This window comes from Salvelinus alpinus, chromosome 7, assembly GCF_045679555.1.
Source record: "Salvelinus alpinus chromosome 7, SLU_Salpinus.1, whole genome shotgun sequence".
Classification (NCBI taxonomy): Eukaryota; Metazoa; Chordata; class Actinopteri; order Salmoniformes; family Salmonidae; genus Salvelinus; species Salvelinus alpinus.
In genome coordinates, this window is record NC_092092.1 from 50918692 (window position 1) to 50941323 (window position 22632).

Consider the following 22632-nt stretch of genomic DNA (forward strand, 5'->3'; position numbering starts at 1 on the left):
TGAACAAGGCAGTTAACCCACTGTTCCTAGGCTGTCATTGTAAATAAGAAGTTGTTCTTAACTGACTTGCCAAGTTAAATAAAATATGAGAAGCAAACCCAAAGACAATTAGTAGAATAAGTTCAAGTATAATTTTATTCAACATTGGTGACAGACAATGGACCCTGTAAGTAGAGTTTAATTCAGTAGAGTACAGTAGAGTTTAATTCAGTAGAGTACTGTACTCTACTGTTCAGTAGAGTAGAGAATGTTAGAATAAAGGAGGATACAGTACATTATACTGTACTCTATTTTACTGAACTATACTTTAGGATATTACATCCAACTTACAACACAGTACATGGGATCATGACACACATCATCAATACAGGCACATATCAGGCATCATAATTAATACACACATATCATGATATCATGAGGTGCCAGATTACATTTAAACCAAGTATTTTTCTGCATATCTAAGCATACATCTTGAGCTATCTGTATCCTCCTGACTGGTGGTTATTTTTTTATTAACAAAACAAAATATTATTAGTTGCATCTCTGCTAAAATCTGGGTAAAACGATTGAAAGGAAGGTGAGTGGCTAGTACTACAGAGAAACAACCCCCAAATAATCGTTGTATTTATTCATCAAGGACTCAATAGCCTATAGCTTTCCAGTCAACTCAAAAATATAAACAGGATAAATATGATGGGGCGCGTGCCCCTATGGGCCCTTTCAGGAACCCTTTTTTTCTACGAGTGTATATGTTCTTACAATTGTATATGGGGGACACTGTGGAACCAAAACGATATATCAGTAGGCCTAGGCTCTGTATTTTATTAATTAATGTCGACAGGTGATGTAAGGCTGATTTAAGGTTACAGGTGGGCGACTCTTTAGATAACGAACGCTTGTATACTGTCGTGATAGTACACCCGCGGCTCTCGCCCCCTTCTATGTGCGCGAGCTTTGTGTATGCTCACGTCGCGCTTGCGCTGTGTGACCAGAAGAGCCAGAAGAAAAAGACGAGAGAGTGGATTCGATTTAATAAAGCAAAGCAAGAGGTTTTGTATCAATATCGTTTTGGTTCGACGAAATGGAGAAGGTAGGTTGCGCACCATGGCTTTCAGAGGTGCGAATAAATGCGAAATGCGTACATTAATGGCTCCGATCAAGGGTAGCTCGCTATCGCTATCATTGGTACGCTATTGTGAACACAAAGCAGTAATGACAGCTGTTCACTTGTGGCAATAATGCACATCTGTAAAAACAAATAATTGTCTTTAGAAAGACATTGCCACTATTGAAAATAAGGCTATTCCTAAAATAAGAAGTGTATCTCATTTTAATGTCTAGGCTTTGTATTTGGGATATATTCGGGATAGCCTACTAAATAATCGAACGATATAAATGCGCATTATAGTTGACATTGATATAGAGCTTATTATTTTCAAATAATGGGCTCTCCTTAGGCTGTCATGCGATAAATGGTTACACGGCTTGTGTTGTAAGATTAAGCCATTTACAGCAAATAGGCAACCCATAACATCTTAACTATATAGCCTACACCTCTCTAAAGCCATTTGATTTGATTCAATTATTATTTCAGCTTTTCATTCTACAGTTCTAATGTGCGGGTTTTTGTTCGTTCCAAAGGCAACATGTATTGGATTAAGAAAACGATGTGAAGAGCAGAGCATGTTTTTATGACGGGACGCCGCAGGGAAGACGCCGAGCCCCCATCAGTTTATTTGGGGGAAAATCGTTGGAGTGGTTCAATTCCCTGAGTAACAGCTTGGATGTAAAGGGGACATTACAGTAAGACATTCCAAAGATGCCCAAGAGGTGGACCGCAGCAACGCCATGCAGCTATCTCCCTCTCGTCTTGTTGGTGCTCGTTCTGCCCAGGTGTATACTGTCGATCCGTGCCGACAAAACCATCAGCAAGGAAGACCATGTTACTGCTACGGTCAATGCCACTGTACTTGACTCCAAAGGCAATCCAAAGCAAATTCTAACCAAGGACGATGGCACGTACGGCCAGAATTCACCGAAAGTGGACGCGAAAGGAATCGTGATTGGACCTGCACCGAATCATGGAGGTAGGTTATATATAATTTATCAGCAGTGATGTATAGTTGCATTCAGGGTAAATACATGGTGTTAATGCATGCATGATATTTAAGTAGCTTACCCCATTAATGCAATTGTTTGAATGATATTGAGGAATTGCTTTATAGGCTACTTAAGATGTCAATAATACTACTGCTGACATGCAAACTTTGCTTCTAAATGGCAAGTGAAAGCTGTTCCCATAGTATTTTCTAGTTCCAGACATTGCTTCTGTGTAATCATCAAGAGGGGCACATACTGTGTGTGTGTGGGTGGGTGGGTGGGTGGGGGTGTGTGTGTGTGGGTGGGTGGGTATACATAAAAATGGCATCCAGGAGTTCACCTGACTCTGGGGAAGTAGACAAAGTTGCCAAAATCCAGAACCCAAACTTCTTTCTTCATCAACACTATGACCCTTGGTCCCTCCCAAAAAACAGTACAGTTCACGTAACAGGGTTGACCTTTTATCACATAAAATAAATGATCATCTTGAGAAATGTGTCGGTGCATGTATTTGAGATCATTGCACGCAGAGTGCTCTTGCGTTGTATTTTCTATACGCCTATCACAACATCTAAGATAACACTTGTCAGAAATAATAGAGGTCAATGTATGTTTTCTTCAAGCAATTGTATCTATAAGAAACATCTGAACTATTTGCCAGGCTCTGCTGGTGACACACACCGCACACAGTAACAAGACAAATGCAGTGTCTCTCCAACTGACACACAGTAATAAACTACTGGGATATTTGTGATCCAGTTTGAAGTGCCTTCTACCAGACTGCTGCTGTATTAATAAATACACAGTTGTTTAGGCAATATTTTCCTGTTATTCCAAGATGCTATATTGTCCCTGTCTCTTTCTTCAGTAGTTGCATTTCCCCTTTCGGCCCTTGTCTTTATCTGTTATGGTGCCACATATTGGAATTAGCTCATGTTTCTGCAAAGCTAAGCTAGTTTCTGGTCACTTCTCAAAATATCAAAGGAAATCTCTGACATACTTTACATGCTATTTTGTTCAAAATCGAGCCCTACTTCCTTTTCAGGATTTGCAAACAGTGGTAACTTTTCAAATCATGAAAAAAGGATGCTCTTCTAATTCTACCCGTTTAGTTATTATATATTTTCTGTATTTTACCCCCCTTTTTCTCCCCAATTTCGATCTTGTCTCATCGCTTCAATTCCCCAATGGGCTCAGGAGGAAAAAGTCGAGTCACGAATCCCCCGAAATATGACCTGCCAAACAGCGTTTCTTAACGCCCGCTAGCTTAACCCGGAAGCCAGTCGCACCAATGTGTCGGAGGAAACACTGTTCGACTGACGACGTGGTCAGCCTGCAGGCGCCCGGCCCACCACAAGGAGTCGCTAGAGCGCAATGAGCCAAGTAAAGACCCCCCGGCCAAACCCTCCTCTAACCCGGACGACGCTGGGCCAATTGTGCACTTCCCTATGGGACTCCCGATCACGGCCAGTTGTGATACAGATGGAGATCGAACCCAGATCTGTAGTGACGCCTCTAGCACTGCGATGCTGCTTCTCTTGGGAGGCCCTAACCATTTAAAAAAAAAAAAATTGGACTTCGGGACCTCCTTGCTGTGTAAACTCATATTTACCCCATTTCCCTAAGCCCCTTGTTTGAGTGCCTTCGGACTAATCTGGCTGTGGTAAACAGACTGGATGGGCTGAATACAGTATGCAACTGTAGCTGTCCTGTATCTCTCCCCTCAGCTTTCGATGAACACTTAACAGCAGTGTCCCCAAAACACCCTTCCCCAGCATTTATGTAATCGTTCTGAGGAGGCTCTGACTGACTTGTGAGGGCTCGGCTTAATGGGGACTCTGAAGAACACTCAGAAGGGGGGTTGAGGGCCATTTCACATGCTTGTTATTTACAACCACAACATCATGTTCCACCCACCCCTTACATACATCTGGTGTGCACTGTGCATTCACCACAGGCTGTGTGTTGTGTGTTTTGAATGTGTCCATGATTTTGTGTGTGACTGTATTACTGAGCATAATTTCATCCTTTAGCTATAAACATTGTGTGCTAGTACACTCTTTTGGTCCACTTTTTCCCTACTCCAACAAACCATTAACCGGGTCTCTAAGCTTCTGTAGTAGAACATTACATAATGGATCACTTAAACACATTTTGGCTGAATCATTCTGGCCCTGAGATGTGTTGCATGTGTATTGCAATGATAGGCCAATGGTGATGGGGCCATATCATCTTCCCGGCATCGGAGGCGTGAACCTTCGGCTCTCTGCTCTGGTCGCTAGCTTTGTTCAGGATACAGGATGCACAAAAAAGAGCATGAAATTGAGAGAAAGTGAAAATGAGGTCAAACATCTTCACCTAGCCAGTCCCTCCAGGATCCTGCGATGGCATTTTTTTGGCAAAATCAACAATTCCCCACATATTATGCAAGGGCTTGCAAATTTCAACATTCACCAAACTATTAGCTGTGAAATCATTGCAATATTATAGCATAAAACTGACCAATCACTGCAGTACAAAAAGAGGGCTCGCAATTTCAACCAATCACACATTTACCACATAATGTGGTTCAATCAAGCCAAACATCCACAAACTTTTTCCCTCATCACTGCATTTTTGCCACAAATTGGACAAAATTATTGTATATTGCCATGCAAAATGTCAGAATTGCTGGAGCAAAATCTGGCATTTTTGCCCGCAAATGTATAAAAAAAATCCTGCAAAATCATGGAGGGACTGCATATCCTGTACTTCTGTCAAAGGAAGAGTGAGGATACAAGCAAACAGTCAGTTTCAATTTTCCTACCTCTCTTTGTTCTTGGCATAAGGATTCTTTGTTCTGAACAGTTCTTTGTCTTCCTTGTTCACAAAGAACAAAATGATACCCTTTTTGTAAAGGTTTTACTTGATATAGAACATGATAGGTGTACAGTTGCTATGGAAACTGAAATGGCCAGAAAAGTAATAGCACTGTTTCCATTTCTGTTGTGGGCAGAAGGTGCCTTTTGAATCGTCCAAGTGTATAATCAAACTTCAGTATGGGCAGCCTAAAATAGTTACAAACCCCCTGTTCTTGTTGTGTCCAAAAGTATGATAGAGAACTTCATTGGTTGAAATCTGATTTGACGTACAGTGCCTTCAGAAAGTATTCACACCCCTTTACTTTTTCCACATTTTGTTGTGTAACTGGCAATACCCCATAATGTTGTTTACATTTTTTTTAAAGTAATTATTAAAAATGAAAAGCTAAGATGTGTTAAGTCAATAAGTATTCAACCTCTTTTGTTATGGCAAGCCTAAATAAGTTCAGGAGTAAAAGTTTGCTAAACAAGTCACGTAATAAGTTGCATGAGCTCTCTCTGTGTGCAATAATCATGTTTAACATTGACTTTTGAATACTTCCTCATCTCTGTACCCCACATACAATTATCTGTAAGGTCCCTCAGTCGAGCAGTGAATTTCAAACACAGATCCAACCACGAAGACCAGGGAGGTTTTCCAAAACTACAAAGATACAGGCATCCTTCCTAACTCAGTTGCCAGAGAGGAAGGAAACCGCTCAGAGATTTCACCATGAGGCCAATGGTGACTTTAAAACAGTTACAGAGATGAATTGCTGTGATATGCGAACTGAGGATGGATCAACAACATTGTAGTTACTCCACAATACTAACCTAAATGGCAGAGTGAAAAGAAGAAAGCCAGTACAGAATACAAATATTCCAAAACATGCATCTTGTTTGCAATAAGGTACTAAAGTAAAACTGCAAAAAGCTTTATGTCCTGAATACAAAGCGTTATGCTTGGGGCAAATCCTACACAACAAATCACTGAGTACCACTTTTCATATTGTTAAGCATGGTGGTGGCTGCATCATATTATGGGTATGCTTGTCATCGGCAGGGCCTAGGGAGTTTTTCTTCAGGATACAAATAAATGGAATAGCGCTAAGCACAGGCAAAATTCTCCCAGAAAGACACTGGGATACAAATTCACCTTTCAGCAAGACAATAACCTGAAACACAAGGCCAAATATACACTGGAGTTGCTTACCAAGAAGACATTGAATGTTCCTGAGTGGCCTAGTTACAATTTTGACTTAACATGGCTTGAACATCTATGGCAAGACTGTAAAATGGCTGTCTAGCAATGACCAACAACCAACTTGACAGAGCTTGAATAATGTTAAAATAATAATGTGCAAATATTGTACAATCCAGGTGTGCAAAGCTCTTAGACTTACCCAGAAAGACTCACAGCTGTAATCGCTGCCAAATGTGATTGTAACATGTATTGACTCAGGGGTGTGAATATTTATGTACATTTGATATTTCTGTATTTAACTTTCAATACATTATCTAAAAACATGTTTTCACTTTTTCATTATGGGTTATTGTGTGTAGATGGGTGATAAAAAAAAAAAACATATTTCATCCATTTTGAATTCAGGCTGTAACACAACACAATGTGGAATAAGTCAAGGTGTATGAATACTTTCTGAAGGCACTGTAGATTAGCCTTGAGTCCTAGACTAGGACTTGTTTTTGGTGTCACTCAGGTTGACTGCCAATGACCTAGTTTCCATCGTCTGGTGCTGGCACCGTGGTGGCAGTTCGGCCTTGGTGGGGTGGCGTGACCTGTGCCACAACCCTTCCAGCAAACCACCAACCCCAAACTCGTGTCAGGCAAAGTCGAACATCAACAGCATGTTAGTAGGCATATGACCAAGGGAAGGGTGAAAAAATATACTTGGAATAATGTTCAACAAAGTAACAAAAGGACGAGTTTGTATGTCTTGGGTCATAGTTACTTAGGAGAGCTCTGTTGTTTGGTATCACATCAACACTAATGTCCATTTACCGTACTCAACGGGAATTGCTAGTACTGTCATGGTAAGGTTCTTCTGTTGAAGGGGTTACTTAACTGGGATAGAACTGGTTTTCCCACTGCCTACACTCTGTGGGTGCCGTACAGGATTCCATTACTCTACTGAAGGTCAGTCAAGGCCATCGCGTATGTACATTGGTGAGCAGGAACACTTCCCTGTGCTGGTCTTTCTTCAGTTCAATAGGTCTGACAGAAAGCAATCTCATAGCACCACACATGAACCTGACTCAATGGAATTATCACCAGCACTCGATTTCAAGGACGTCACATGCCTGTTGAATGCTTCGGTCTTGGCAGTTACCTGCATTCCACTTGACACTTTTGTGTTTGTATAACTGAGGGAATGAGAGACACTTGATTTCAATACAGCCTTTTCCTCAGAGGTGTAGGTATGAGACTAACACAGAACCCAAACCGGCTGCGCGTGTGCGCCATCATGCATACATTTATTTTGTCCCCCTACACCAAACGCGATCACGACACGCAGGTTAAAATATCAAAACAAACTCTGAACCAATGACATTAATTTGGGGACAGGTCGAAAAGCATTAAACATTTATGGCAATTTAGCTAGTTAGCTTGCACTTGCTAACTTATTTGTCCTATTTAGCTAGCTTGCTGTTGCTAGCTAATTTGTCCTGGGATGTGAACATTAGGTTGTTATTTCACCTGAAATGCACAAGGTCCTCTACTCCGACAATTAATCCACACATAAAAACGGTCAACCGAATCGTTTCTAGTCATCTCTCCTCCTTCCAGGCTTTTTCATCGTTGAACTTATATGGTGATTGGCATCTAAACTTTCATAGTATTACCATGACAACCGGCAACACAGTTCGTCTTTCAATCACCCACGTGGGTATAACCAATGAGGAGATGGCACGTGGGTACCTGCTTCTATAAACCAATGAGGAGATTGAAGAGGCAGGACTTACAGCGCGATCTGCGTCAGAAATAGGAATGATGTCTATTTTAGCCCTTAGCAGACACGCGTGAGCAGTGTGGGTGCAATAATTGAATAACATAGATTTCTAAATTTATTTTGCAACGCTCACACACGCACCGCGAGCGGTGTAGTCAGGGTATAAGCAGGCACAATTCTCTTTGTCCACTGTCTCTTATCAATCCAACAATTCATCCACCTGATTTTTTTCAGAGTCACTGGAGCTAGGTGTGTGTGGCAGGTCAGAGATCAGCCCTAGGCAGGCCGCAATCACACACTATATTTAACTAGGCAAGTAAGTTAAGAACAAATTCTTATTTTACAAGGACAGCCTACCCCAGCTAAACCCTCCCCTAACCCAGACAACGCTGGGCCAATTGTGCACCACCCTATGGGACTCCCGATCACGGCTGGTTATGATACAGCCCGGGATCGAACCAGGGTCTGTAGTGATGACTCTAGCACTGAGATGCAGTGCCTTAGACTGCTGTGCCACTCGGGAGCTCGTTAAAGTACTGTGTTCTAAATTTGGTGACTGCTATTATTACAAAGCTAACACGTTCTCCACGAGGACCAAATATATTGTAAGGACTTCATAAAAATGGCAATTATATTGCTGCGGTGGCTGCCAGCTATCACTTCTATGGAGGCAATGAATAGAAACAGAAACAAAATCTTGGCTTCATCAAACTGGTTGACTCTGAAGTCTTGGCAGAGATATAGATGGTATCAGAGCACCTATAAAGTACAACTAATCTCTTCGCAGAGCGCCTTGACCTTTCTTTGTTTGTACCCTTTGAACCTTGACCCTTAGTTGTGCCTAGGACATTTCATTCAAACTACTTCGCTCTGCTGATTTTGAACTCCGTCTGTGGTCTGTTAGGTGAGGTGTCAAACTGATCGTATCCGTTTAATTCAGTTCTCTTTTATGTTAAAGGAAAGTTTATCTTGTAACATCCTCACATAACCTTTTCAATAGCCCCTGAATTAAATATGATTTGTTATACAGAGTGTGAGTACTGGTAGTACTTCAGGAGAGAAGTTTACATTTCTGAAAGCCATTCTAAACACAGTCCACAGCCTCCAGATCTCTTGGAACATAAACCTGTTGATTTATCGCTTCCTGTTTTGAGTCGTGTAGCATTAGAATATCCTCCTCGGGCCATTCTGCCTTTCCGTCTCTATCTCTCTGCGTCTCTGGCTGCCCAACCGTAGGACTGAGGCGGTCTCCAAGGGCATAGGACATATGGTGGCGAGTTCAAACGATCGAAGCCCAAGCTGCTCTGCCTTCGCTAGAACCATAAAGAAGAGCAGTCGCTCGGATTAATGTTCTTCTTTCCCCTCCTCGTCTCCGCTCCATTCACTTTGCCCGGTCTCTCCTCACCAGCCAGTGCCAGCACCTTAGGCCTAGAAATCATAGTTTATGAATGAGAAATCATTCCAAAACCAAGACAAGCTATCAAGACAGTACCACCCAATCAGAAGTCAGACCCAGAGCAGCCAGACTAACCAGCCTTGTCAGATGGATGGAAGCCTGTCCGTATAGAGTACTTGGCTAGTAAGACCGTGTGTCAATGGAAACCCTGTTGTGCCGTTGTGTAGTTGCCGAGCCAGGTGATTTGGGAAGCTCGAGTGAGCCCACATGGCGATAAATGACCCTGGCATGGCGTGGCTCGGTGGGGATGTAGGCTAATTAGCCTCACCCCAGGCCATGGATGACCAACACTCCCTCGCTACTGGGAAGAAATATCGGCTTGCATAGCCGCGGGAAGTAGGGATACTGAGGGTGCTGCTGTACCCCCTGAAAAATCTGAATATAAAATCTATTTTAATAAAAAATTGTAATACATTCTCACAAAAGTAGTGCACTGGGTCTTTATGAGTATTAGCGGGCCGATATAGACGTCTGTAGCGCAGGCAAAAACATTTTTTAAGCATCTCCGCTTTGGCAAAAAGGTAGTTGTATAATTAAGAACAGTATCGTTCAGGATTTAATAGTTGTAATTGTATAATACAGTAATTGAGTACATTGAGACATCAAGTCTCATCAAGTGATGATGTGGCTCAGTTGGTAGAGCATGGTGCTTGCAATGTTAGGGTTGTGGGTTCGATTCCCACGGGGGACCAGTACAAAAAGTATGAAAATGTATGCACTCACTAAAGTAAGTTGCTCTGGATAAGAGTGTCTACTAAAATGGAAAAGAACTGAAATTGTCAATTCATTATTCACATAGAAATAAGTTGCATTTGCAAGGTATTTCAAGATACTGGAATAAATATCACGCAAGTATTTCGCAAGAAACGGGTTAACTGTTTTGTACAGATAATTATCAGACGCAAGATACAAATTCTGGTAAACAATCCAATACAGTTAAAAAAAAAATTAAAAAAAAGTAAAAAAAAGCTGGACCTTTACTTGTCCTGTATTAGCAGACCGATAGATGTCTTCAGCGAGGGCAATTTTTTAAATTTTGTTGCATCCACCAAAATTGCAGCACCCTTACCCCCAAACTACTTCCTGTGGCTATATCAAATGTAGATGTTTTTTTCCCCCGATGATTTTTATTTTCAGCAGCAGTGGCAACATTTTCATTATATTGTTATCTTCCTTTGAAACTCATCTGAATATCGAGGACAGCTTAATTGTATTTCTTGATCTCAATGACATCACCAGCCATTTCTATATTAACCCCAAAAATGATCTAACTAGCGTAAAGTTACTGTTACTACACTAACAATTGTTACATACATCTATTAATAGGGGTGGCTACACTTCTAGGATTACAAGCTAGCTAGCTAGTCACCTTGGAAGTTTCTTGGACAATCTGATGAGAATATGAGCAGATATGGAACTTGTTGCAATCTGTCACTCTGGGGGGATGCCTTAATACTGTATGCCTTGTGAACCTGCTCAGTCTCTCCTTTGTCGACTGTATCGCACAATTGACACAAAACAATTATGTGGGCTGTAACATTGTAATACCACACACGCAGGGTAGGAAATGTATGCAGGAAAAATAGGAAAAACAAAGAATTTAATTTCACACCAAATTGGTTTGGATCGTTTTTTACAAACTCTGGCACGTGTTCCTCCTTAGTTCGGTTCGTTTGGACTGGTGTGAACACTCTATCCGCACTAGGGAGTGCACTAAACAACGCACTGTGGTTTGCTAATAAAAGGGTGGTCTCGGTCTGATCCTATTAGTACCATGATGCAGTTCGCTCCAGGTGAGAACGCAGTCTGGACCAAACACCGGAAAAGAACCAGAGGCGTGCAGCATTTGATCAAATGCATGCAGTACGATGGCTTGATATCTCTGAAACATTCTGTGAGTAGCAGTGCTTTTATAACCTCATCAGATTAATCAATCAATCAAATGTATCTATAAAGCCCTTTTTACATCAGCAGATGTCACAAAGTGCTATACAGAAACCCAGCCTAAAACCCCAAACAGCAAGCAATGCAGATGTAGAAGCACGGTGGCTAGGAAAAACTCCATAAAAAGGCAGGAACCTAGGAAGAAACCTAGAGAGGAACCAGGCTCTGAGGGGTGGCCAGTCCTCTTCTGGTTGTGCCAAGTGGAGATTATAAGAGTACATGGCCATTTAAGGCCAGATTGTTCTTCAAGATGTTCAAACGTTCATAGATGACCAGCAGGGTCAAATAATAATCACAGTGGTTGTAGAGGGTGCAACAGGTCAGTACCTCAGGTTAGTTGGCTTTTCATAGCCAAGCATTCAGAGGTAGAGAGACGAAAACAGCAGGTCCGGTGAACAGGTCACGGTTCCCTAGCCGCAGGCAGAACAGTTGAAACTGGAGCAGCAGCACGACCAGGCGGACTGGGGACAGCCAGGAGTCATTAGGCCAGGTAGTCCTGAGGCATGATCCAAGGGCTCAGGTCCTCTGGGAGGGAGAGAGAGAATTAGAGGGAGCATACTTAAATTCACACAGGACACCAGATAAGACAGGAGAATTACACCAGATATAACAGACTGACCCTAGCCCCCCGGCACAAAGACTATTGCAGCATAGATACTGGAGACTGAGACGGGTGGGTCAGGGGGCCACTGTGGCCCCGTCTGACGATACCCCCGAACAGGGCCAACCAGGCAGGATATAACCACACCCATTTTGTCAAAGCACAGCCCCCACACCACTAAAGGGATATCAACAGACCACTAACTTACTACCCTGAGACAAGGTTGAGTATAGCCCACGAAGATCTCCTCCACCGAACGGGCGCAAACCGGACAGGAATATCACGTCTGTGACTCAACTCACTCAAGTGACGCACCCCTCCTAGGGACTGCAGGGAAGAGCAGTAGTAAGATTAGGGGAGACGGGGGCTATACCGGGGGTATAGGCTACTGAATATAGACTATTCACTTCGCAGTTAGATCGGCTATTCCCCCTGCATGTTTTTTGAAGACCAAAGCGAAAGTAATATGACGTTTGGGACACAAGTTATGCTTCTTGCTAATCATAGATGGATTTAATGTGAGCATTTTCCTCCAATAAACAAATGGCTTGCATGAACGCGTGGTATTGTTTAGGTATTTTACTTTGTTCGACATTTGGCAATGTGAAACCAACCGGACCAAATTAGAAAAAATTCAATGTAACAAATATTCGAACACTGTTTCAAACAATAGCTCAGAACTATGTGTGAAAACGCCCTTAGTCAGTGGTGACTAATGAAAGCCTTGGTAGTGGAGTTCCATCCGGTGTTCTCCTATTAGACTGCAGTGTATTATTTCCATTGTGTGCTGCTACAGTATCTGCGGGCTGCTAGCTGTGACTCTGTGAATGTAGGGGGGGGGGGGGGCAGCTCTGAAGCAGACAGAGAGAGAGCAGTCTCCTAAGCCTTCAGTGATGATGACGGATGAGCCGTTTTGATTGGTTGGAGGTTGGTGGGTCGAACAGAGCGCTCCATCCGCAACATTAAGGAGAAAATGTGCCGTTAAATGGCCTTGGACGCACCAGCCTAACCACAGACAAGAGATGAATGTTAGAAAAAAGGGCAGCAGCCTAGTCTGTCATCATCTCTCTGGAGTTTTACTGTACATTTGGCCATGTTGGGATATAGAATATACCTCAAATTGGTTGCCTCTGTTAGGAAACAGAGCAGGTTTGGGGAAGATGACACTCAGATTTAGTTTGCCTTTGTTATTTGATCATGACTTTACTTGTACAGTGTGTTGTTACTTATACAGTATGATGCCCAAGGGATTGACATTCATGGAAAAATTGGATGAGTTTTCCTTCTCACTCACACACTTATAAAGTAGACGTGTAAATATCGGCAGAATTTCTTTTTTTATCAGTTATTCAGAATATTAGATTATTAGCAGGAATATGTAGGTTATAATAACCTTACCGTGACCTTATCCTTAGCTGTGACGTTGGTGTTCCTGTTACCTCACAGTGGTCCTGCTGGCTCTCTGTCACCTGTGTGAGCCGAGCCCACTAAGCCGAGTGAGTCAGACGAGGTTATGTAATACATACGTTGTCCTACTCCCCACCACCATTACGCTAACTCATTCATTAAACAGAAGTCTGAGCTTCAAGGGAGAGCAGTCCTCGGGGAGTGTGCAACTGGAGGAATCCCACAGACAGTGATTAACTGGAACTAAGACGTTAAAACTGTAGCTTTAATAAATAGCACTAGCCATGTTTTTAGAGCTTTCTTGGTTGAAAACTAATCTGGTAAAGATAAAGTGCCTTCAGAAAGTATTCACACCCCTTGACTTTTTCCACATTTTGTTGTTACAAATTGGGATTCAAATGGATTTGTCATTTTTGTCTACAATCTACACAAAATAATGTAATGTTAAATTGGAAGAAAAATTCTAACATTTGTATTAAAAAAGAAATCTCTATATTTATCACTTTTTTTTGCCTTATTGCAAACAGGATGCATATTTTGGAATATTTGCATTCTGTACAGCCTTCCTAATTTTCACTCTGTCATTTAGGTTATTATTGTGAAGTAAATACATTGTTCCTCCGTTTTCTCCTATCATAGCCAATAAACTCTGTAACTGTTTTAAAGTCACCTTTGGCTTCATGGTAAAATCCCTAAGCGGTTTCCTTCCTCTTCGACAACTGAGTTAGGAAGGACGCCTGTATTTTGTAGTGACTGGGTGCATTGATACACCGTCCAAATTGTAATAAATAACTTCACAATGCTCAAAGGGATATTCAATGCCTGCTTTAAAAAAATGTTCCCATCTACCAATAGGTGTCCTTCTTTGTGAGGCATTGGAAAACTTCCCTGGTCTTTGTGGTTGAATTTGTGTTTGAAATTCACTGCTCGACTGAGGGACCTTACAATTATCTGTTGGTGTGGGGTACAGAGGTGAGGTAGTCATTCAAAAATCATGTTAAATATTGCACACGGAGTGAGTCCATGCAACTTATTATGTGACTTGTTAAGCACATGTTTACTCCTAAACTTGTTTAGGATTGCCATAACAAAGGGGTTGAATACTTATTGGTGCAAGACATTTCAGCTTTTAATTTTAATTTCTAAAAACATAATTCCACTTTGACATTACGGGGTATTGTGTGTAGGCCGGTGACACAACATCTCAATTGAATCATTTTTAAATTCAGGATGTAACACAACAAAATGTGGAAAAAGTCTACGAGTGTGAATACTTTCTGAAGGCTGATTGTATTTGTATTTATTATTAGCAGTAGCAGCTACTCTTCCTGGGTTCCAGCATAATTAAGCCAGTTATACAATTTTAAATACATTAAAATACATTTCACAATAGATTTCACCACACATTGTGTGCCCTCAGGCCACTACTAAAAGGACCTTGCTTTCTCGTTGTAAGCACATTTACTTGTAGCTCCCAGCCGAAAAGCGTTGCACTTCTGTCATCGGATGGAAATGAAGCTATTTTCTACCGAATGTGTTGCATAAATGTATTTTCTGTGAAGGAAAACGATAGTTGCACGTCCCTGATCACTCTATTGAAGCAAAAAAACACTGTTGCCTTTCAATATAAAACGCAACCCCTGTCAATACACAGCTGGAGTCGCCTGCTCCCGCTTTCTCCCATTGTGCTATTTACAAACAAACACGTGACTGGCTCAGCTATTCTGTCTTCATAATGTAAAATAATGTGACCGGTGAAATAAGGAACACAGTCTGCTTCATCTCCTAACTTTGACTGCAGTTATTTACTTAAACAATAGCTGCAAATATGAAAATGTATAGAAAAACTTCATTTAAATAGCTTCAAAAATATTGACGATTTTGAAAAACCATCCCATGACTATTTCCAAATACCCCGGTATACGGTGTACTGCCCAAGTCAAATTTGTATGTTTTTTTACATCAGATTTTTCCATGTCATGGCTCTATGTAGTATTGTGCGCCTCCCATAGTCTGTTCTGGGGGACTGTGAAGAGACCTCTGGTGGCATGTCTTGTGGGGTATGCATGGGTGTCCGAGCTGTGTGCTAGTAGTTTAAACAAACAGCTCGGTGCATTCAACATGTCAATACCTCTCACAAATAAACTCAGCAAAAAAACAAACGTCCCTTTTTCAGGACCCTGTCTTTCAAAGATAATTCGTAAAAATCCAAATAACTTCACAGATCCTCATTGTAAAGGGTTTAAACACTGTTTCCCATGCTTGTTCAATGAACCATAAACAATTAATGAACATGCACCTGTGGAACAGTTGTTAAGACACTAACAGCTTACAGATGGTAGGCAATTAAGGTCACAGTTATGAAAACTAAGGACACTAATGAGGCCTTTCTACTGACTGAAAAACACCAAAAGAAAGATGCCCAGGGTCCCTGCTCATCTGCATGAACGTGCCTTAGGCATGCTGCAAGGAGGCATGAGGACTGCAGATGTGGCCAGGGCAATATATTGCAATGTCCGTACTGTCAGACGCCTAAGACAGCGCTACAGGGAGACAGAACAATCCTTCCATCAGTGCTCAGACTGTCCGCAACAGGCTAAGAGAAGCTGGACTGAGGTCTTGTAGGCCTATTGTAAGGCAGGTCCTCACCAGACATCACTGGCAACAACGTCGCCTATGGGCACAAACCCACCGTCGCTGGAGCAGACAGGACTGGCAAAAAGTGCTCTTCACTGACAAGTCGCGGTATTGTCTCACCAGGGGTGATGGTCGGATTCGCGTTTATCGTCGAAGGAATGAGCGTTACACCGAGGCCTGTACTCTGGAGCGGGATCGATTTTGGAGGTGGAGGGTCCGTCATGGTCTGGGGCGGTTTGTCACAGCATCATCGGACTGAGCTTGTTGACATTGCAGGCATTCTCACCGCTGTGCGCTGCTGGGAAGGCATCCTCCTCCCTCATGTGGTACCCTTCCTGACATGACCCTCCAGCATGCCAATGCCACCAGCCATACTGCTCGTTCTGTGTGAGATTTCCTGCAAGACAGGAATGTCAATGTTCTGCCATGGCCAGCGAAGAGCCCGGATCTCAATCCCATTGAGCACGTCTGAGACTTGTTGGATCGGAGGTTGAGGGATAGGGCCATTCCCCCGAGAAATGTCCAGGAACTTGCAGGTGCCTTGGTGGAAGAGTGGGGTAACATCTCACAGCAAGAACTGGAAAATCTGGTGCAGTCTATGAGAAGGAGATGCACTGCAGTACTTAATGCAGCTGGTGGCCACACCAGATACTGACTGTTACTTTTGATTTTGACCCCCCCCCCTTTGTTCAGGGACACATTATTCTATTTCTGTTTGTCACACGTCTGTGGAACTTGTTCAGTTTATGTCGCAGTTCTTGAATCTGGTTATGTTCGTACAAATATTTACACATGTTAAGTTAGCGGAATGACGTTTGTTTCCCTCTAGGCTTCAGGGCACACACTATCTTGTAGACTTAGATTGAAGAGATGGTAAATAGGAGAGGCAATATCGTCCACTATCATCCTCAGTAATTTTCCATCCAAGTTGTCAGACCAAGGTGGCTTGCCATAGTTGATACACAAAAATAATTGTTTCACCTCTTCCACACTCACTTTACAGAATTCAACATTACAATGCTTGTCTTTCTTAATTTGGTCAGTTTTGCATGGATGTGTATGTTCAGAATTTGTTGTTGGCATGTCATGTCTAAGTTTGCTAATAACCTGGTAGGTTGACTGATAACCTGAACCAGGCTGCAGGCACTGGTTACAATTTTAAGCTTTTTCTTGAGTGGGCAGCTTGATGAAAGCCAGTCAATATTTAGGTCACCCAGGAAACATAAATATTTAGGTCACCCAGAACAAGTCTGGCATATTGCAAAAGTACAGTATGTCTCAGTTTAATACCAATGCGTTTCACCACATCCCACATTTGACATGTGCCATGTAAAGCCTTGTGCAACAGGAGATACACAAGATCAGTGTGCAAAGCGTTGTCTATTCTCACCAGAATACCAGAAGGTGGTTTACTGTCTTGTGGGTCTTGTCGCAGATTCACACTTTCTGTTCATGTTCTCTCGCTGCATAGTGCAACATTGCTCTGAGTCACCCCACTCACTCTATTATTAAGACACTATCAGTGGCTAGCAAGTAACTCAGCTTAACACCAAAGCATTGCATCGGTCTTCTTCCAATGGAATATATCACCCAAGAAGGCTCTGCAGAAATACATATGGGCAGTGTCAAATTGAAGTGCATCACGAGATGTCTTATTTTGTGTACAAGGCCTGTGGATGACAAGTGCTGTCCTTGGGGGGCCCAAAAAAAACATAGTTCTGAATTGCACTGTAACTCTCAGATATTAGTAGGAGTGAAAATTATCCTGTTGCGAACTTCAGAATTGTATTTGACTTATTCCACATTTAATTGTGTTAACACATGAAACATTTGTTAATTCAGGCTGTTTCTCACCCATCTACACACAATAGCCCATAATGACGAAGTGAACATGTTTTTAGAAATGTTTGCACATTTATTGCAAATTAAATACAGAAATCTCATTTACATAAGTATTCACTCCCTGAGTCAATACACGTTAGAATCACCTTTTGGCAGCGATTCCAGGTGAGACTTTCTGGGTAAGTCTCTAAGAGCTTTGCACACCTTTCTTGTACAATAGTTGTACAATAGTTGCACATTATTCTTCTTTGTGCACAAAATTCTTCAAGCTCTGTCAAGTTGGTTGTTGATCATTGCTAGACGGCCATTTTCAAGTCTTGCCATAGATTTCCAGGCCATTTTTAAGACAACTGTAACTAGGCCAATCAGGAACATTTCAATGTCGTCTTGGTAAGCTATTCCAGTGTATATTTGGCCTTGTGTTTTAGGTTATTGTTCTGCTGAAAGGTGAATGTCTCCCAGTGTCTGTTGGAAAGCAGACTGAACCATATTTTCCTCTAGGATTTTGCGTGTTCTTAGCTCTATTCTGTAGTTTTTTGTTGTTGTTGTTTAAACTCCCTAGTCTAGCATACCACAACATGATGCAGCCATCACCATTGAAAATATGAACCGTGGTACTCAGTGATGTGTTGGATTTGGCCCAAACATAACGCTTTGTTGTTAAACACTATTAAACACTATTATTGCACAGTCCATGCAACTTATTATGTGACTTGTTAAGCAAACTTGCCATAACAAAGGGGTTGAATACTTACTGACTCAAGACATTTCAGCTTTTGATTTTTTGTTAATAAAAAAATTAACACAATTCCACTTTGACATTATGGGGTATCGTGTGTAGGCCATTGACACAAAATCTCAATTTAACACAACACAACAAAATGTGGAAAAAGTCATAGCCTAATTTGTTTTCAAGGGCCTTTGCTATAAGAGCTACTGCAAATGCTCTGATGGTTCCAGTGATACATTACCATGCATACATGTAGGGTTTTTAAGCCTGAGAACTAGGCCATGCCTCCATTGGTTGAATTTCTATTTGTCAATTGGCTTATCAGTTCAGACGTCGGTCAACTTATTTTATATAAACTTACCTCAGGTGAAAAGAATAAAGGTTACTTCATTATTTCAAGCAGAAATATTACCCGCCGCCTCGATTCGGAGCCCAATTATTTATTTTTTTATTGGATAAAGGTAGAGACTCAGAGCTACAAAATGGTATATCATACACTGCAGTTGGGGAACAATGGGAAAGTAATTCTGCTTTGAAAGCTGATTAACTTGTAACTCCACTTTTGAGAAAATGGCCCTTGAATGTTTTTGGTACAGCTACTGTAGAGCTCTTATTTGTCAACACCTATTCAGCATCGTACACACCCTCTTAAAGGAAACATCCACTCAAAACCACTCATTCCTTTTAATTTACAGTTTTAAATAATACTAATATGTGAGAATATAATTTCTTGTGAACAAATGTTTCATTTTGTCATTATAATAAGGTGGGTAGCTTGGAAGATTGTTGTGGAAATCTGTTGCCGCTCAAGTCAACTACAAAATCCACAATGCAAACGTAGCTACACAAAATAATACCAAAGACAATATCAGCATGTAAAGTAGCTAGTTAGCTGTAAAATCGGCTAAAACAACAAGCTACATTATCAATTTAGGAGTCTATAATCTCACCATGTTCAACCTGCAGATCAATGTGCCACTGAGTCGTGTCTGACATTTGCAACGGCAGATATACTTTTGAGGAGATGGGTAACGAGATGGGTAACGTTGCCCATGCTACGTCAATGGGCCACATGGTGTATTCTGGACAATTCTGGGACAAGGAGCGCTCTCTTTCAAGAAGTGAATGGGAGTCTATTAGGCACTAGCTCCAAAAAACAACATCAGCAGGAATTTCGTCAACGAGAAGTACAACATTACAAACATTTTCTGAGATGTGAGATAATTAACTTGCAATCTGTAATATCGTACAGCTTTGGAATATCGTATAGCCGAGGAAAATGGGCCTGTTTCTCGACATATACACTGACTTTGAGAAGGGATTGCGTGGCGATTAGCTTAGCAACTGTGTGATGCAGCATGGACGGGGCGTTATATGATTCCTATCTCCTTTCGATAATATTTCTGGCAACAGAACCATGCAATGCACCCTGGACTGAACTGGCAGACAAATTTGAATAATAATAATAATAATTAAATGACACATTTCTCGAGGTAGGAATATCGAAAACATTTGATCAATGGCTCATTCGAGAGAAGACATCATACCGAGTTATGACATCGGCCAGAAATGATAGACAGTTTCGCAATCTAAAAGTCGTATTCCTATTAACTTCCAGTGTGTAGTGAGAGCAATTTTATCACAGTGCTACGTCATACCGGACGAATTTCTGCCTGCTTGAACACCAATAACTCAGATACACATGAAATGACCCAGGAAATCAATAGAACATCACGCAGAGATGCACAAAAACAATATAACATTCAAGATGGGTGAACCTTTCCTTTAACCCTTAGCCCCATCCATCTTTTTAAGGATTCACATGTGAGGCCATGTGCTAAACAGAGTGAGTCGTGTCAAACAACCAAAGATTTCAAGACTAAAAGTGGTAAAGTAGTAGCCTACAATAAGGTAAAGTTCCAGATAAAAATACACTTTATCTAGTCCTTTGCCTATGTCTTTGGTGCAGGTCATGTTGTTCTTCACATTACCATCTCTGGTAAACACACACTATATCAATTAAATGTGTATTTGTCATATGCACAGGATACAGAAGGTGTAAACGGTACAGTGAAATGGTTACTTGCATATTTGCATAGTAGCAATATTAGAAATAGAAAGTGTCCAGATAAAAAAATATTGTTCCAGCAAGCATGTTTTTCAGTCACAATTTCTAAACCATACTGTACCTTCTTTGAGTCAGTTGTGTGTGTGTGTGTGTGTGTGTGTGTGTGTGTGTGTGTGTGTGTGTGTGTGTGTGTGTGTGTGTGTGTGTGTGTGTGTGTGTGTGTGTGTGTGTGTGTGTGTGTGTGTGTGTGTGTGTGTGTGTGTGTGTGTGTGTGTGTGTGTGTGTGTCTGGTCTAAATAACTAAACTGGCTAGTTTGCCTGTCTGTAAAGAGAAGGGTGGGCCTTGCGTTGATCCTGCTGCTCTGATTGGAAAGAGTGAAGCTGTATTTCTCCGTCCACTCGCTTCATAATATCTCCCGATCACTTTTCCTTGCATGTTTTCGGTCTGATCGTTTAGATTGCTGCTGCCTGCTACTATGATACATCACATGGCGAGGACGTTTGCTATCAATGTGCATAATATCTAACAAGTGGGGCAAGGGTAGGGGAAAAATATGAAATGTTAATGCCCATTCTGACTGAGTGACAGCAAACTTGGCTGCCCTCTGCAAATTGAGGAGACACACAGACACACCCACTGTTCCGCACACTGCTACTAATCCTCAGCTTCTTTGCAGTGAGAACGTGCAGGGAGATATTTTGCCAACATCTATTTAGACATATTCAAACACTATCGTTTTTTTCCGATCAAACTATCAACTGTCAATTTACGGATACAATTACGAGTATGGCCATGCCGGCACACCCTGACACACTTATCTAAATTGATGGGTCATGTGAGGGAAATGCTATAACCCCCAGCCACATCTAGCTAAGTGGATGGGTCGCTATTGTCTAGACATGTTCATGAAATACAATAGATGGCCGTAATCACACCCAGACACACCTGGCTAACATGATGGGTCATGTAATCATCTGACAAAGTGGAGTATTTTGTTTAGACATGTCGGTAGCTAAACATTGAGCCATAATCCCAACCCATACTACTAGCAACACAAACTGATTGTCATAGCTTCATAACTAGCCACCGTGCATGAGACGCTGTAGTATGAATCTGGAGGTAGCTAAAGCTAAGCATCTATGTTCAATGTTAGCTAGCTAGCTAACATTAGGCTATATCTAACAATGCAAATCGCTTTATGAGATACAAAAAATATTACTACACAGATCATACACGTAAAGTTATCTAGCGAGCCAGCAAGCTTGCAATGAAAACGACTTTCTGACCAAATTAGAAATGTAGCTAGAATCTGACCTGTATATATGGATTAACACTTCACAGCAGACTGAAACCCCTTTTACTTTAAATCTGTTTTGTTTGTACATTTTGTTTGGCCCGCGTTGTGTCAAGTCACTCCAGTTCACACTGACCGTGTGCAGAAAGTTGTCCAACAACTTTTTCCCACTGATCTTTGTCGATAGCGTCTGCTAAATTCTGGGCAGCAATGTTGAGAGCAGTAACAACACTTTAGCAGTTCTCCATGGCTAACGTTATATCTTTAAAAATGCTGCTGTAGCAAGGATTGCCTATGTATAATGAGCTGCTCACGTTATAGACAGAAGCATGCTACATGGCAGACCAATCCGAACTCATCTCTCAGCATGTTCAGCCCATCCATTATCTCAGCCAGTCATGGCTAGCGGGAAGGTTCGGGCCTTTTTCCGTAGCTAAACCAATTAAGCTTGTAATTGAACAATTGTACAGTATATGTATTTACAGATGGGATACAAGTGTGTTATTAAGGTACATGAAAGTTCACATGTTCCAGAAGGCATTTCTGCCCAAAGATAACGCATTTTGATCATAAAGAAATATGTTAAAATGCCTCTCCTGTGAAGTCGACATACACCTAGCTTCCTGAAACGAGTCACAAATGCTCTGCTTATCATGTGGTGTGGGTGTTCAATTCACATCTTTCGACTATAGCCCAAATTTAGAATGTCGATGACGATTAAAACAAACTGTCAGTGACCCTTA

General features: G+C 41.6%; 1 protein-coding gene across 6 annotated transcripts in view; it reads left to right on the plus strand.

Annotated features, from left to right (window-relative positions):
• The first annotated feature begins 953 nt into the window (after positions 1-953).
• The window catches only part of rnf130 (ring finger protein 130), a 68294-nt gene continuing 46615 nt past the window's right edge, over positions 954-22632 (plus strand). For all 6 annotated transcript variants that reach the window (XR_011676155.1, XR_011676156.1, XM_071410636.1 and 3 more), the window contains exons 1-2: positions 954-1090; positions 1642-2087. Coding sequence is in view for 4 of the 6 variants with exons in the window: in XM_071410636.1 (XP_071266737.1) it covers positions 1820-2087 (268 nt within the window). In the remaining 2 variants the exon portion in view is untranslated. The remainder of the gene's footprint in view (positions 1091-1641; positions 2088-22632) is intronic.